This window comes from Uranotaenia lowii, chromosome 3 (genome assembly GCF_029784155.1).
Source record: "Uranotaenia lowii strain MFRU-FL chromosome 3, ASM2978415v1, whole genome shotgun sequence".
Taxonomy (NCBI): Eukaryota; Metazoa; Arthropoda; class Insecta; order Diptera; family Culicidae; genus Uranotaenia; species Uranotaenia lowii.
In genome coordinates, this window is record NC_073693.1 from 185,298,263 (window position 1) to 185,313,551 (window position 15,289).

At 29.9% G+C, this 15,289-nt stretch overlaps 1 protein-coding gene across 9 annotated transcripts in view; it reads left to right on the forward strand.

The window, feature by feature from the left end:
• Positions 1 to 866: 866 nt before the first annotated feature.
• Positions 867 to 15,289, forward strand: part of LOC129754276 (allatostatin-A receptor) — a 54,152-nt gene continuing 39,729 nt past the window's right edge. For 2 of the 9 annotated variants that reach the window (XM_055750232.1, XM_055750235.1), the window contains exons 1-2: positions 867 to 1,231; positions 12,681 to 13,077. In XM_055750232.1, the coding sequence (XP_055606207.1) occupies positions 12,909 to 13,077 (169 nt within the window). In that variant the 5' untranslated portion in view covers positions 867 to 1,231; positions 12,681 to 12,908. Of the gene's footprint in view, positions 1,232 to 11,637; positions 12,631 to 12,680; positions 13,078 to 15,289 lie in introns of those variants that run through there. The other 7 variants (XM_055750238.1, XM_055750237.1, XM_055750233.1 and 4 more) reach the window with 7 other exon arrangements.

Consider the following 15,289-nt stretch of genomic DNA (forward strand, 5'->3'; position numbering starts at 1 on the left):
CCAGTGACTCTGATTGTTAAAAAATCAGGGAGTCCTTTTTCTTTATTGTTGTTGTTTTTTTTATTTTGAAAATAAATGTTAAATTATTGTAAACAGCTTTTTTTCCTTTCATAATATCTGAATATTTAATAATCATTGCAATTATCCTGAATTAAAAATCTAAAATTTTACATCGCTGTGTATTTTTACACGACAATAATCTGTTCTCTTTTCGTGCATCGTTTTTGGTCTAAATTTACACCCCTCGATGTAACGATGATGTAATTTTAGATCATAAACAATGTTCCGTTTTCGTGCATCGTTTTCAATCTAAAATTACACGAATTTTTCTTGCTGTGTATTGTGAATTTTAATAAAAATTTTAGAAACGTCGCTGGTGAACTGGCAACAAAACACAGACTTCCGACAATCTAGTCCTTCTCTTTCCTTGTCGGAAGTCTTTCGGAAGTCGGAAGTCCGGACTTCCAAAGTAAAATTTAGTGCTGACGCGTTTACATGTATACCGTACACGGATAAAAAAGTCTACTAGTTGTTATAAAAATTCGTATGGTTGCCTCTTCCATGCCAATGATTTTCAATTCAACGTACAGTTTTACTTGATCAACCTCGATATCTACAAACAAATCAGCGTTGCTGTAAAGTTATTTTGGCTATCGATTTTCAAAACTCACACATACGCCACCGTGAATACTGAATTCCGATGTTTCAAAACTCTCACCTCACCTGTTGCCCACGAGTCCACGACGAATGACAAACCAAGCTGCGAGAGGGTAGAGCTACAGAATGCTGTCTGTAACTATGGACCATGCCATGCCATGTGTTTCCATTCTCTCAACGTGGAAGGATCTTATCAATTGGCGCTCTCCGGTTTTTATGGTTCGCTTTGCATTGCCGGAAACAGTCGGAAAATGAGAATCATGTCGATATCATCCATTGAAATCTTCATACAGCCATTTTTCCTCGACGCGTGTTTGAATTTCCATCTAGAAAAATAAAAAGATACGGGAGTGATATCAGCTTCACACCATGATAGCAACTTTAGTCTCGTTCCGAGCTTTGCGTCGTGCGGTTGGAAAATTCGGAAAACAGTCTCGTCTGCAGTTTCTATCAAATAATCTAGAAGCTTTGTGTTACAACTTTGATGTAGTGATGCTTAAAGTGAGAAAGATTGAAAGCAATTTTGTAGATTGGATTAGCTAGCAACAAGTGTTCTGAATTGTTATTTACACATGTAACGTATTGATGTGTTTGAGGATATGATGGTTTCCTCCTGATGGCAACAACTTGTTATGGAACCATTGAAAAGGATACTGGAATATTTTTTTTCATCTGAAACACAAACAAGCGCCGCGAAGCTGGATAAGCTGATAATTTTCGACGTATTTGATTGGCATCTGCTGGTTTCTAGCTCGCAGTGCGGTATTAGAATGAGTTTCGCGTAGGATTATTTTTTGATTAAACTTAAATTCAAATACCAAATTGAATTCTGTCACAGATATTTAATATTGAAAATCCACAATTGTTATACATGTGACGAATTTCAAAAAGACACATAAGTTCCGTTATTAACATTTTTATAAATTTACATACAATTTCTCTAACGCTTTTTTTTTTAAATATAACTAAAGCTTAGTTTGTTAAGAAATGGGACACTTTCTTTTGCTGATAGCTAATTTCCTAGTTATCGGACATACACGCTTTTGACAATATTTTGTTGCCTGTAAAATGCACTATCCGACCAATTTTTTTTAAATTTTATTTACGATGCAGGAGCAAAAGGAATAAAATATTTAGCACAGTTTCCTTCAAAATCTATCATAATCAAATCGAGAACAGACAAAACCGTTGATTATTCAAAAAAAAATTGTGCGTGGTGGTCAGTTGCAAATGAGTCTACAATAAAAGCTTCACACTGCTCTACCTTCTCCCATGAAACAAGAGATGAATAATGAAAACTTTATCAAAATTTCTCTTCATACTCATTTCAATATCCTTCTACACAACTAAACATCCTTTTTTAAAACAACCAGCGAATCTATAATATCCTCTGCGAAAAAATGTTGATAATTTTGTTTCATTTGTAGGTAAATCTGGTATTTTAAAATTGTCACTTTAAGAGCTCTTTATAGAATTTCTCTTTATATAAGTGTTTTTTTTTTCAATGAAAATTAATACACACGTTGTTGGGAGATAAAAATGTAGAAAAATAATTTTCAAGCTATCTTCATTAATATTAGCGCTCTGATATTTTATAATTTTTCGGAAGTATTTTACATTTCACCGATAAGGCCGATAAACTAATTAACTAACATAACTAACGGGCATTAAATTCTTCATTGGGTATTTTACTGAATTGTGATTTGGAAATTTAGAATTATTATTTTAAATTTGGAAACACAATATATAAAATCAATACTTTAAATATATATTAAGTAGAAAATACGATTATCAAAATCAGTTCCTGGATATGAAGCTTCTGGAACCTAATTTTATGCAATTTGCTCTTGAATTTAAAGTTATCATTCAAAATTTTCAATTTTAATTGTACTACAACAAATAAATTATAAAAAAAGGGATTAGTCTTTTATATTGTTCATGTAGGCACCAACACATAATTCATAATTTTTTAAGTAATTTTGAATTACCTATAATAAAAAATTATGAAATGAAGGGTTAATTCTGAAAGTTAATACTTTTATTTAGTGAAGAGTCTCAATCATTTGCAATTGAAATAGCCAAGCTTTCAGATTCAGAATATCAAACGTAGTGCTAAATCTTAACTTGAAATTTCAGTATTATTGTGTAGACTAGCTGACAGCATTATCGGTGACATAATTGCTGTAGATCTTGAAATCTTTGAGTGTTGATTAAAAATCACTAAAAGATCTTCTGAGTGTTTAGCATGATTGATAGCTTTGTTGCCGAATAAAAAGTATAGTGGAATGATAAGGGGATAGTTTAATTTCAGAAGGGAAAAATTAAAACCGAGGCAAACTGACTTTGGAAGATTTTTGCGTCCCAAACTCGATTTTTTTGTCAGATTTTTTCTCTCCCTTCTTTAAGCAGTTTAGAGTTAAATCGATCAATGACACAGTCTTCATGAAAATTGATCATTAAGTTAAAACCTTTTTTCTAGACTGTTTAGAAATTTTACACTTTTTCTAAAAAGTGCACAAATTTTTCCAATGAACCTTGTATTTTCAAAATTTATATCGGAAACAAGAGCTGATAAAAAAAAATACAAATTTGCATTTAATGCTCCTAAAAACATCGAAATCTGTTTTCAAATTCTTTGCACCTCAGAAATTGTGAATATTGTTTCCTTGTGTTATAGTTTTGAATGCAGGTTTTGTGTTCGGGAGATGAATTTGAATCTCTGTCGCCAACACCAATTCCGTCATATTGAAACAACTTTTATAAATACTTTTTGTTCTTTTTTTTTTTTTAATTTAAACTCTCACTACGAATATTTCATATTCGATTTCTGTTTGGCAGTACCTACTTGTATTTTTTTTATGGCCATCCATAATATGAATGTTTGATGTGATACATTTCAAACAGAATTAAATAAAATCATATCTGAAATTTAAATTTTTGTTTTTGAATTTCATAATATAGGTTATTTATTTTAAATTTATAATTCATATTTGAATGGTGGAAAGTTAAGGGTGAAATAACTCGCGAAAGAGAATCTTTAGGGGAGAATGAGGATACTTGATCCCTGGGGATACTCGATTCCTTAGCTATATCTCGAAACTGGAATGTCTTACAAAGATCAAATGTTCTAGAAAAATGTGCCAAAATGAGCAAAATAACAATGCTTGTAGTTTAAAAATTTTTAACAAAATTATTGTTTGAGTAATTGAACTTTATTTGAAAAATTTCACAAAATGTAACTTGAAGATCTTTTTTCATCACTTTAAAATGTTCCTTACATGGGAAAATTATGATAAAAATATTTGTTCCAATGTATCAATCGTTCGAGCGTAAAATGAACTTCAAAATGCCATATTTTCAAAGCAATGGAAAACTCTCAACTTCTTTCAGAAAAAGTTTTCTAAAATGTTGATTATGGGTACAATTGATCCCTAGAGTTGGGTACAATTGATCCCCCTTCCAAACGGCATATTCTGTTTCTGAATTAATCGTTATGATTGCTGATTACGAAATTACTAATATTTATCCTAAAACTAATATTTATCAAACAATTGTCTGACGAAAAGAGCAAAAATAATTAATTTTCTCTTAGTTATAAAAAATAGCGGTGATAGAATTTTCTTCTTATGTCTGCTATAAATTGTAAAATGAGAACAAACATGACCAAAATAGTGAATTAACATTCTATCTTGGGGTTTTGTTTGATTTTTATACAAGGATTAGGGCTCCCCTAACTTCAGAAAAATCGCATTTTTTTACTCCCACGAAAATGCTTCTAGTTCATCAACGGGTTCAAGTATCGTTCTAATTTTTGGAGCATAGAAACTTGAAGTTTTTCCAAAATTTTTCCAAAAAGATATGGTGAAAATAAGAAAAGAGGATCAACAAGGCCGGATTAAAGGGGGGGCAAAAGGGGCAATCGCCCCGGGCCCCCCGGGTCAGGGGGGCCCCCCGACGAATTTTTTTTACATTACTTTAATCATACTACCTCAGTTTCTACTAATCTATGAAAATAAATCAAAGCAAGAAAATTGGTATAAAAACTTGAAATATAACTACTAAAGGGCCCCCCGTTAAATAATATCTAGAATAGTTTTTCTCTTACATAAATTAAGGAGGGCCCCTAGAGTAAGGTTGTCAGATTGCCCGGATATTTAACACAAAATTTGACAAAAGTTCGGCCCGGCCCGGTTGCCCGGATTTCAGTTAAAAATGCCCGGATTTTGCCCGGATTTTTCACTTTATTTGCCAAAACAAACAACAAAAAAACAAATTGTGTTGAATAATTTTTTATTTATGCGTCTAAAACGAAATTTTTTGAACCAGTTTTATAAAAATAACCATGAGAAGTTTTTTGTAGGCGTAAAATACGATTTAAAAACTGATAAAAAAAATGAAATGGGAAAAAATGGGATGAAAAAAAAAATTATGTATTCATGGTGAGTAATTCCTGGATTTGGACCAACTTTGCCCGGATATTGCCCGGATTTTTGGTCGACATTTTGGAATCAAATTCCCGGATTTTGCCAGGTTTTTAGATGAAAATAGCCCGTATTGTTCGGCCCGGGTAAGTGCTAAAAAAAATTCTGGCAACCTTACCCTAGACTCTAGAGGAAGCAGTGAAGAAGTTCTTCCACATTTTTCGGACTGAGATCATCAAAATCTTGGTATTGAATTTCATAATTTTCAACCCAATATCTGGACAAAAATAATGTAAACCGAATTCGAAAAAAAATCAAGAGAATATGAGGAAAAACACCTCAAGTTTTCTTTTTTTTATCGAAACATCTCAGTGAGGTAAAATAAAGAGACTGTAAACAAAGAGGCGCCATCTGATCCCTTTCCAAATAATGAGCTTGCAACCCTGCTGTAGGGCTGCCTTTAAGACTGCTTGGTTCTGCTCGATTGGAATGACACTGACAGAAAAGGAAAAATTCCAATCGTGACATTTCGTCTCTTTGTTTACTATAGGCTCGTTAAGGTAATATAAAGAAAAACATCTCCTCATTTTCATTACATGCAAACGTCTTGCACAACTATAATGTTTATTATTACGTTAACTTTTCAAGAAACGGTTACAGCTCTAAAATAGCAGCTCATTTCGTCAAAAGTGGCTCACAGTGCTAAGAGAGAACAGAGAAGCTTATGATAAACATTTGAAAATTTTTATCAGTATCCGGATTAAAACCGGGTATTATTATAACTTTTCACTATTTAATAATTACCATTGAAATTTTCGTTGGTTGATATATTCTACACCCTTTTGAATTTTTGAAAATAAAATCTATAAAAAAAAATTGAGTTGCTTAAATTGAACCAATCGACAGAACTGAGTTTTTTTAATTGAATTTCCATCCCAATTTTTGTCTTAGGTTTAAAATTCGTATTTAAACATTTTCAACTGATTTCAAATAAATTTTACCATATTCTGAAGTACATATCCTGGATTTAGCATATCATCTTCCAAATGATCATTCTCAAACCATCATTAATACACCCAAAATTCAGCCTCTGTGCCAATGGCGTGTAGTCAATTTCATAGCATCATTGGTACAAGAAGATAACGCGACCGGCACTGATTCGATTTGCGCCCACCGGCATTAACCTCCCAGCGTAACCGAATTGCGTATGTCTGAATGAAACAAAATAAAAACGTTTTCGCGTCCCTCCCAATCGCATCACAAGCCGAAGAAGGATGGAAATAAATACCGGCCAACACCAGGCAGCCAGCGAACCGAGCACTGTGCGTGTGAATGTAGCAAAAGCAACAACCAAAACATCCTTCTAATTCAATCAACCGGCAAACACGGCTAAGCTGTGCGTGTGTATGTAGCAAAAGCAACAACAAAAACATTCCTTCAATTTACCGGCAAACAACACCGGCCAAGCTGCCCGGCTTTAGCAGCTGTGTATATGTAGCGTGTGTATGTAATAGCAGGCAGTAAGCAAAGCACAGTTCTCATTCAATGGGTTTCCCGTTCCTTCACTCCCGTTCCCTTTCCCGTTTCCATCTTAAGACAAAGGAATGCATTGAAAGGAGGCCAAACGCCGGGAAGCCGCCGTTGTACGTTTTTTGTGATTGATCGGTAACAGAAACCCTATGACAAATATACCTCGTCCTGCATGAAGCTCGAATAGTACACTGGTTAGAATGTCGGACTGGCAAGACGCTACAATTGGTGATGTGAGTTCGATTCTCAGTACAGCGCTGTGGTTTTAATTTTTATTTTCTTGTTTCTGGGATGAATTATCCAATAGGAAGGAAATCCCATAAAATTATTTTCTTGTTTCGCTTGAATGTAGTGGTCATCATTTTGATTGGGAGCCGAGTCCTTGTGCCAGTTACGGTTTTTCAAACATACCGTCTTCGGCACAGTGCACATTTCAGAGCATTATCGGCACAGAGATGTGCTAAAAAGGCATTGGATTTTTGCAACCTCTTCTATGGGTGTACGATCTCATAGTTGAGTTGCTAATATCATTGAGTGATTTTTTTAACATGAATATTCCTATGTTTTTTCATATTTTATATTTCCAGATTCTGTTCATTGAGATTTTCAAGTTTTGTTTTGTTACTTAAGTTACTGAAACTCAGTTCCATGGTTTTTCTGAATTTTGAGAACTCATGATCTTTGTTTTAGGTTCTTAATTCATTTGGATTCCTCATCTGACTTTTTTCAATGATAACTGATTCTGTATTTTAAACATTTGATCTCTATTCTGAATTGTTTTTTTTTCAAATGATATTTTTTTTATTTATATCCTTTTGGCTTCGGGAGCATCGAATGAAACTTTTGTCACATTCAGAATAACAATTTTATAACTTTTTTTTTATCTGATGAGAATCATACTCATAAACATCCCACGAAAACGTTTTGTTTGTGTTTCAAAGGTATAAAATTGAAATACACATTTGGTGCAATTTTTGCTTTGGATCTGGAATCTCAATTTTTTTTTCTAATTCAATTCATATTTCGTTCCTCAAAACTTGATTTGAAATTATGATTTAGATTTAAGACACTGAATTTTAGTTCTGAAAATAACCGTATTTAAAACTTTGAAATCTGAAACTCTTATATCGGTATCACTATAGAATTTGAATTTCATTATTTTGTTTATTTTTTTTGAATTTTGTATTTTATTTTTAAAATCTTCATGATACTTTCCAATTGCCATAAGGTGAAAATTTCTCGATGAAGCCTAAACCAGACGATCAATGATGAAATGAAAAACATTTAAAATATCTATCCGGTCATTATTCTAAATCAAAGAGTTTTAGTTGGTGATAAGGGTTAAAAAAATTGAGAATTAAATTTTGCATTTGGAAGCTCAAATCAGAGCTGAGAAATTTCTAAACTCTTCCGCAATGTTTGCACTTGATTGATTAATAATTTTTATTTGAAGATACCAGAAACCATCTTCTACACAGACAACATGGCAATTTGAAGAGAGTACATTGAACTCATCTCCAGTCCTTTAACACGTTTAAAATGTTCAGGATAGCATTTGAAAAAAAAAATTGAATCGTAGGGCCCCCCCGAGAAAAATTGCCCCGGGCCCCCCGAAGGCTTAATCCGGCCCTGAGGATCAAGTATCCCCACTCTCCCCTACTGTGATCAGAATCTGAATTCCTTGTAAACGCAAGTGAACATAGCACTACTTTAGATTCTAAAATGAGGTGAGCATTAGACACCTGATATGACTGTTCAGAGTTGTTAAATGCAAAATTCAATTCACAATTTATTCAATAACTCTATCACCACCCAAAAATCTCTGGATTAGAAAAAAAAATACAGATAGATATTAAAATCTTTTTTCATTTAATCATCATTTGGTGTTTTCTACGTCGAAAGCAGAATAAATACTTCCCACATGACTATTGGGAAGTAACATTATGAATTCAGCCAAAGAATCAATAATAAAAAATACAACAGAATTAAATTCAAATTCCTTGGGGATATAGACAGTTCAACAGTGAAATTCAAAACCTAAAATCGGATTTATTCAGACCCACAATTCAAAGTATCAAATTAATTAAATTATAAAATTATTAAATTATACTATCAAGTTAAAATACAAAATTGAGAATTAAAGTTACAATCAGAGGAAAGCAGGAATTGCAAAATTTATACCTAATTCAAATCCAAATGTGTATTTTACTTTCATATCTTTAACTTAAACTTAAAATTAAAAATGTTCTAAGAAATAAGAGGCTTTTGTCAAACAGAAGTTCCTCTAAATGTGTCAAAAGTTACCTTCGAAAACAATAATTCAGAACGGAAATCAAATTTTCAAGACACAGAATCATAAATTAGGAATAAGATGAGATTTACAATATAGAAATATTAATGAATGGTCATTTAAAGAATGATATGCTGAATTCAAGGTATTTCCTCTAGTAGATGATAATTTTAAAAAATCATCACATCAGAATCAAAAGTAGGAAATATGGGCTTAATCAATTGGAAAAGTTTCAAATCTTAGGTTAAAATTGGAATAAAAATTTAATAGTGGAATTCACTTTAGTCGATTGATCCTATTTAGTCAACTACAGTTACAGATTGTTCATAATAAAAATGGATGTAGAGTGTATAAATCAACGCAAATTTCGATAATGATCGAAAAACTAAGATTAATTTTACATTTTCATACTCATACTTAATGTTACAAAGTGAGCATTCCAGATTTCCTTGTTTTACTAATTTTATTCCCAACAAAGCCCGAAAATTTCTGTTTTACAAATCTAAGTCGGTCAATCAACGCCGGACCCTTAGGTAGGTAGGTAGGCTTTTTCAAACATATCATCTTTGACTTAGTACACTTTTCAGCACATTTTCGGCACAGAGATTTGCTAAATTGGCATTGGATTTGTGCAACCTCCTCTATGGGTGTGGAATGAATTATCCAATAGGATGAAAGTCTCATAAATGTTTTTCTAGGTTCGCTTGAATGGATTGGTCTTGAACCATTTTGCTTGGGAGCTCGAGTTCTTATGCCAGTTGCATTTTCGCCACAGAGGTTTATTAAATTGGCATTGGATTTTTTCAACCTCTTCTATGGGTGTGGTTTTAAACCTTTAATCCCGTTGAAAACAAATGTTGAAAAATCTGGATTTAACAAAACAGGAAAATGTGTTTCTGTGAAGTGAAATATTTACTTCCCTCTGGATTACGTTCTGAGAGATGATTTTTTTTGAAAAATTTCTGTTGTGTTGTGAGCCTACTTGGTTGAATGATTCAACTGAATCAAAGCATTCGAAAGATTCAACCACGGTACCGTGGTTGAATTAAAGGGAATCTTTCGATTGCTTTGATTCAGTTGAAAAATTTGTTTTTACAGGCTTAATGACTTCCTCAATTAACACTAAACATACCGACACTTTGTATATACCTATTCATACCGCGAGCGGTCAAATGACGGCAAACACCGTTTTCGCTAAAACTCCCTTGTTTCTCAACCGATTTCTACCAAATTTATAGTTTAGAAAAGCTTATAATTCGACTCAAATATATTTCTCAGACAATTTTCAGCTACAATCAATAACTTTAAAGTTATTTACAGTACAAGAAAAATTTTATGAAAAAACATGCTTCAGGACAAAGGTTGTAAATCAGTTATTAAGAGCTCGAAAAAAATTTCATTTAGTGCCTGAGAAAGCTGAAGTTAGAAGCTATATGTTGCACATATGGAACAAAATTTAAAAATTTTCTAAGATCATGGCCACAAAAAATGTAAAAAAGTTGTGTAAACCCGTACTTTTCAATCAATCAATCATATTTTTGCCAAGCATTGCACCGCCAATGCAGTTACACCACTAGAACCGGTATGAAATTTTCTTTCTTTTGCATATAGTTTTATTGCCTAAACCTTACGTTAACGTACTCAAAATCTAGTGCAAAGCTGAGCTTAGGTGTAGGAATTGTCTTGGAAAATCCAAATTGATAAAAAGTTCGAAAAACAGCTACCTTTGAAAAGTCGTCATAAATTATGTACTTCGTATTTCAAAAATCTAAAGATGCCAAAATGTGACAAATTACGTCTACTTTTCAATTCACTTTTCAAAATTTTCTACTGTAACAGGAACAGCTTTGGCAGTTGATTGATTGAAAAGTACGGGTTTTACACAACTTTTTTACATTTTTTGTGGCCTTGATCTTAGAAAATTTTTAAAAAAATTTTCCATATGTGCAACATATAGCTTCTAACTTCAGCTTTCTCAGGCACTAAGTGAAATTTTTTTCGAGCGCTTACAACCTTTTTCCTGAAGCATGTTTTTTCATAAAATTTTTCTTGTACTGTAAATAACTTTAAAGTTATTGATTATAGCTGAAAATTGTCTGAAAAACACATTTGAGTCGAATTATAAGCTTTTCAAAACTATAAATTTGGTAGAAATCGGTCGAGAAACAAGGGAGTTTTAGCGAAAACGGTGTTTGCCGTCATTTGACCGCTCGCGGTATGAATAGGTATACCACATACGTTATTCGAAAACCGTAACACTTAAAAAAAATTAAAAACGCAAAAATACTTGCATTTCAAAAACAAAAATAGTCCTGTCGTTAAATTTGCGAAAAAACAATTATATAAGGCGTAATCATCGTTTAAAGTTCAAAAACCGTCATTTGACCGCCTCCGGTACGTTTAGTGTTAATTTTGGTTCTGTCAGGCACGGAACAACATACCAAATTAAAAATTGATATTAGACAAACAAAATCACTTGAATCTCAACATGGACTGACTAAGCTGAACAGAACAAAGCTGAACAGAACCCTAAAATTGTCCTCATTCATCCGGTTTTTTTTTTCGGTGGTCAATTTAATTTTCCACGGATGTTTTCTTTTTTTTCCGCGATGTTTACGTTGATCTGTAGACCAAAGTCCCTGTTAAAATAAAAGCGGTAATAGCCACTTTGGGAACGGAACTGGGCTGACTACCTAATAGATACTTGTTTTGAGAAATGGTCCTCTGATGTGATTACCGGTTTACGTAACTGAACTGAGGGAAATCCTAAGTAATCTAATAAAATGTCCTTATGACAGTAGGTGTACCTATACATATGGAATGTAATGGTGCAGCTCAATTTTGTTTACGGTATGGGTATGGGAATAGCAGTCGCAGTAAAATTTAATGAGCTGTACGTGAGAATAAAGTGCCAGTTTTCTGTGCTTCCAGCTACTTGCGGCACTATTACATTCTTTCCAAACATGAAGCTACCTATCTATATTCATCTTCCTTCTTCCATTGAAATTCACCACGCGCTGGTATTTTTAATTGCTTATCTTATGCACAATTCATAAACAGGGAGGCTATGCAATTTTCTTTCTGTGTAGGTTGCTCATAAAATACATTGAGGATCAACCACGAGATATCTCGACTGATCGTACCATACTTAAAAAAAACTTTAAATTTATAAATTATGCAATGAAAATATGTTCTTCAAAATCAAACACAACACTTTCAGTAATACAAAAATGCAAAATCTGTAGAACTTGGCCTTTGACTGTTCCCGGGATATAACACGTGAGCACGTCAAATCTTTGAATTCTCCGAATAGATTTCTTCGCCGTCTTTGATTGCAATTTTAATTTTGATGCCAAATGACTTGAAAATGTATGAAACAAACATCAAGATCTGTTTTTATTTCGAATCAAAATGGTTGAAAGTCGATTTTCTGCCTTTTTCGGAACTCCAGTGGATTTATACTGAATTTTTAAAATTTTATTTGAATCGAAAACTGCGCCACATTTTAATAAAATTGCAAAAATGAAAATTGTTTATAGATAAAAATGTTTAAAAAAATAAACTTTTGAAAATTTTCATAAACGAGAACTATAACCTAAATGTAAAAAATTACAAGATAATAAAAAAGAGGACGTTAATGACAAGAACTATAAAACGGCTCCCAGAAAATCGATTTTAGACCAAAAATTTATTTGCGGTATAACACTTTAAATGTTGAAAACCAGTAAGTAGGTAATAAGTAGAAAAAAATTCAGAAGTGTCTATTATTTTGTTATTAATAGCATTAAAGGTTGAGCCGTTTATTAAAATAAGTTATACACATGTGACGATTTTCATTTATCCAAAATGAAAGCCTAAAGTGAATCGAAGATGACAAATGTCAACTGTTTGTAGGATGTAAATACCAGCTGCTCTGAATCATATTTGGGCAAAGTGCAAACTCTCAGGCCGAGCTAGTGCAACTAAATATCAGTGGTTGAAGCTAGCACAACAGAAAAAGAAGTGCAAATATGTACGAAAACACTTCATGGAACGTAACATTCGAACTTTTCAATGAAACATTCAGGAGCTATCCCGGAAACACGACATACATTGAGAAAATCGTGTCCATGATGGTACCGGTATTCTTTGGAATTATCGGAATTTCGGGGCTGATTGGAAATGGACTGGTTGTTCTCGGTAAGTATTTTTTATTATAGATATTTATTCGATGGCAAAATAAATATTTTTTTAGAAATAATATATTATCAAAGAATCATTTTGTATTGTAAATTTGTAAATTTGTAAATTTGTAAATTTGTAAATTTGTAAATTTGTAAATTTGTAAATTTGTAAATTTGTAAATTTGTAAATTTGTAAATTTGTAAATTTGTAAATTTGTAAATTTGTAAATTTGTAAATTTGTAAATTTGTAAATTTGTAAATTTGTAAATTTGTAAATTTGTAAATTTGTAAATTTGTAAATTTGTAAATTTGTAAATTTGTAAATTTGTAAATTTGTAAATTTGTAAATTTGTAAATTTGTAAATTTGTAAATTTGTAAATTTGTAAATTTGTAAATTTGTAAATTTGTAAATTTGTAAATTTGTAAATTTGTAAATTTGTAAATTTGTAAATTTGTAAATTTGTAAATTTGTAAATTTGTAAATTTGTAAATTTGTAAATTTGTAAATTTGTAAATTTGTAAATTTGTAAATTTGTAAATTTGTAAATTTGTAAATTTGTAAATTTGTAAATTTGTAAGTAAATTTGTAAATTTGTAAATTTGTAAATTTGTAAATTTGTAAATTTGTAAATTTGTAAATTTGTAAATTTGTAAATTTGTAAATTTGTAAATTTGTAAATTTGTAAATTTGTAAATTTGTAAATTTGTAAATTTGTAAATTTGTAAATTTGTAAATTTGTAAATTTGTAAATTTGTAAATTTGTAAATTTGTAAATTTGTAAATTTGTAAATTTGTAAATTTGTAAATTTGTAAATTTGTAAATTTGTAAATTTGTAAATTTGTAAATTTGTAAATTTGTAAATTTGTAAATTTGTAAATTTGTAAATTTGTAAATTTGTAAATTTGTAAATTTGTAAATTTGTAAATTTGTAAATTTGTAAATTTGTAAATTTGTAAATTTGTAAATTTGTAAATTTGTAAATTTGTAAATTTGTAAATTTGTAAATTTGTAAATTTGTAAATTTGTAAATTTGTAAATTTGTAAATTTGTAAATTTGTAAATTTGTAAATTTGTAAATTTGTAAATTTGTAAATTTGTAAATTTGTAAATTTGTAAATTTGTAAATTTGTAAATTTGTAAATTTGTAAATTTGTAAATTTGTAAATTTGTAAATTTGTAAATTTGTAAATTTGTAAATTTGTAAATTTGTAAATTTGTAAATTTGTAAATTTGTAAATTTGTAAATTTGTAAATTTGTAAATTTGTAAATTTGTAAATTTGTAAATTTGTAAATTTGTAAATTTGTAAATTTGTAAATTTGTAAATTTGTAAATTTGTAAATTTGTAAATTTGTAAATTTGTAAATTTGTAAATTTGTAAATTTGTAAATTTGTAAATTTGTAAATTTGTAAATTTGTAAATTTGTAAATTTGTAAATTTGTAAATTTGTAAATTTGTAAATTTGTAAATTTGTAAATTTGTAAATTTGTAAATTTGTAAATTTGTAAATTTGTAAATTTGTAAATTTGTAAATTTGTAAATTTGTAAATTTGTAAATTTGTAAATTTGTAAATTTGTAAATTTGTAAATTTGTAAATTTGTAAATTTGTAAATTTGTAAATTTGTAAATTTGTAAATTTGTAAATTTGTAAATTTGTAAATTTGTAAATTTGTAAATTTGTAAATTTGTAAATTTGTAAATTTGTAAATTTGTAAATTTGTAAATTTGTAAATTTGTAAATTTGTAAATTTGTAAATTTGTAAATTTGTAAATTTGTAAATTTGTAAATTTGTAAATTTGTAAATTTGTAAATTTGTAAATTTGTAAATTTGTAAATTTGTAAATTTGTAAATTTGTAAATTTGTAAATTTGTAAATTTGTAAATTTGTAAATTTGTAAATTTGTAAATTTGTAAATTTGTAAATTTGTAAATTTGTAAATTTGTAAATTTGTAAATTTGTAAATTTGTAAATTTGTAAATTTGTAAATTTGTAAATTTGTAAATTTGTAAATTTGTAAATTTGTAAATTTGTAAATTTGTAAATTTGTAAATTTGTAAATTTGTAAATTTGTAAATTTGTAAATTTGTAAATTTGTAAATTTGTAAATTTGTAAATTTGTAAATTTGTAAATTTGTAAATTTGTAAATTTGTAAATTTGTAAATTTGTAAATTTGTAAATTTGTAAATTTGTAAATTTGTAAATTTGTAAATTTGTAAATTT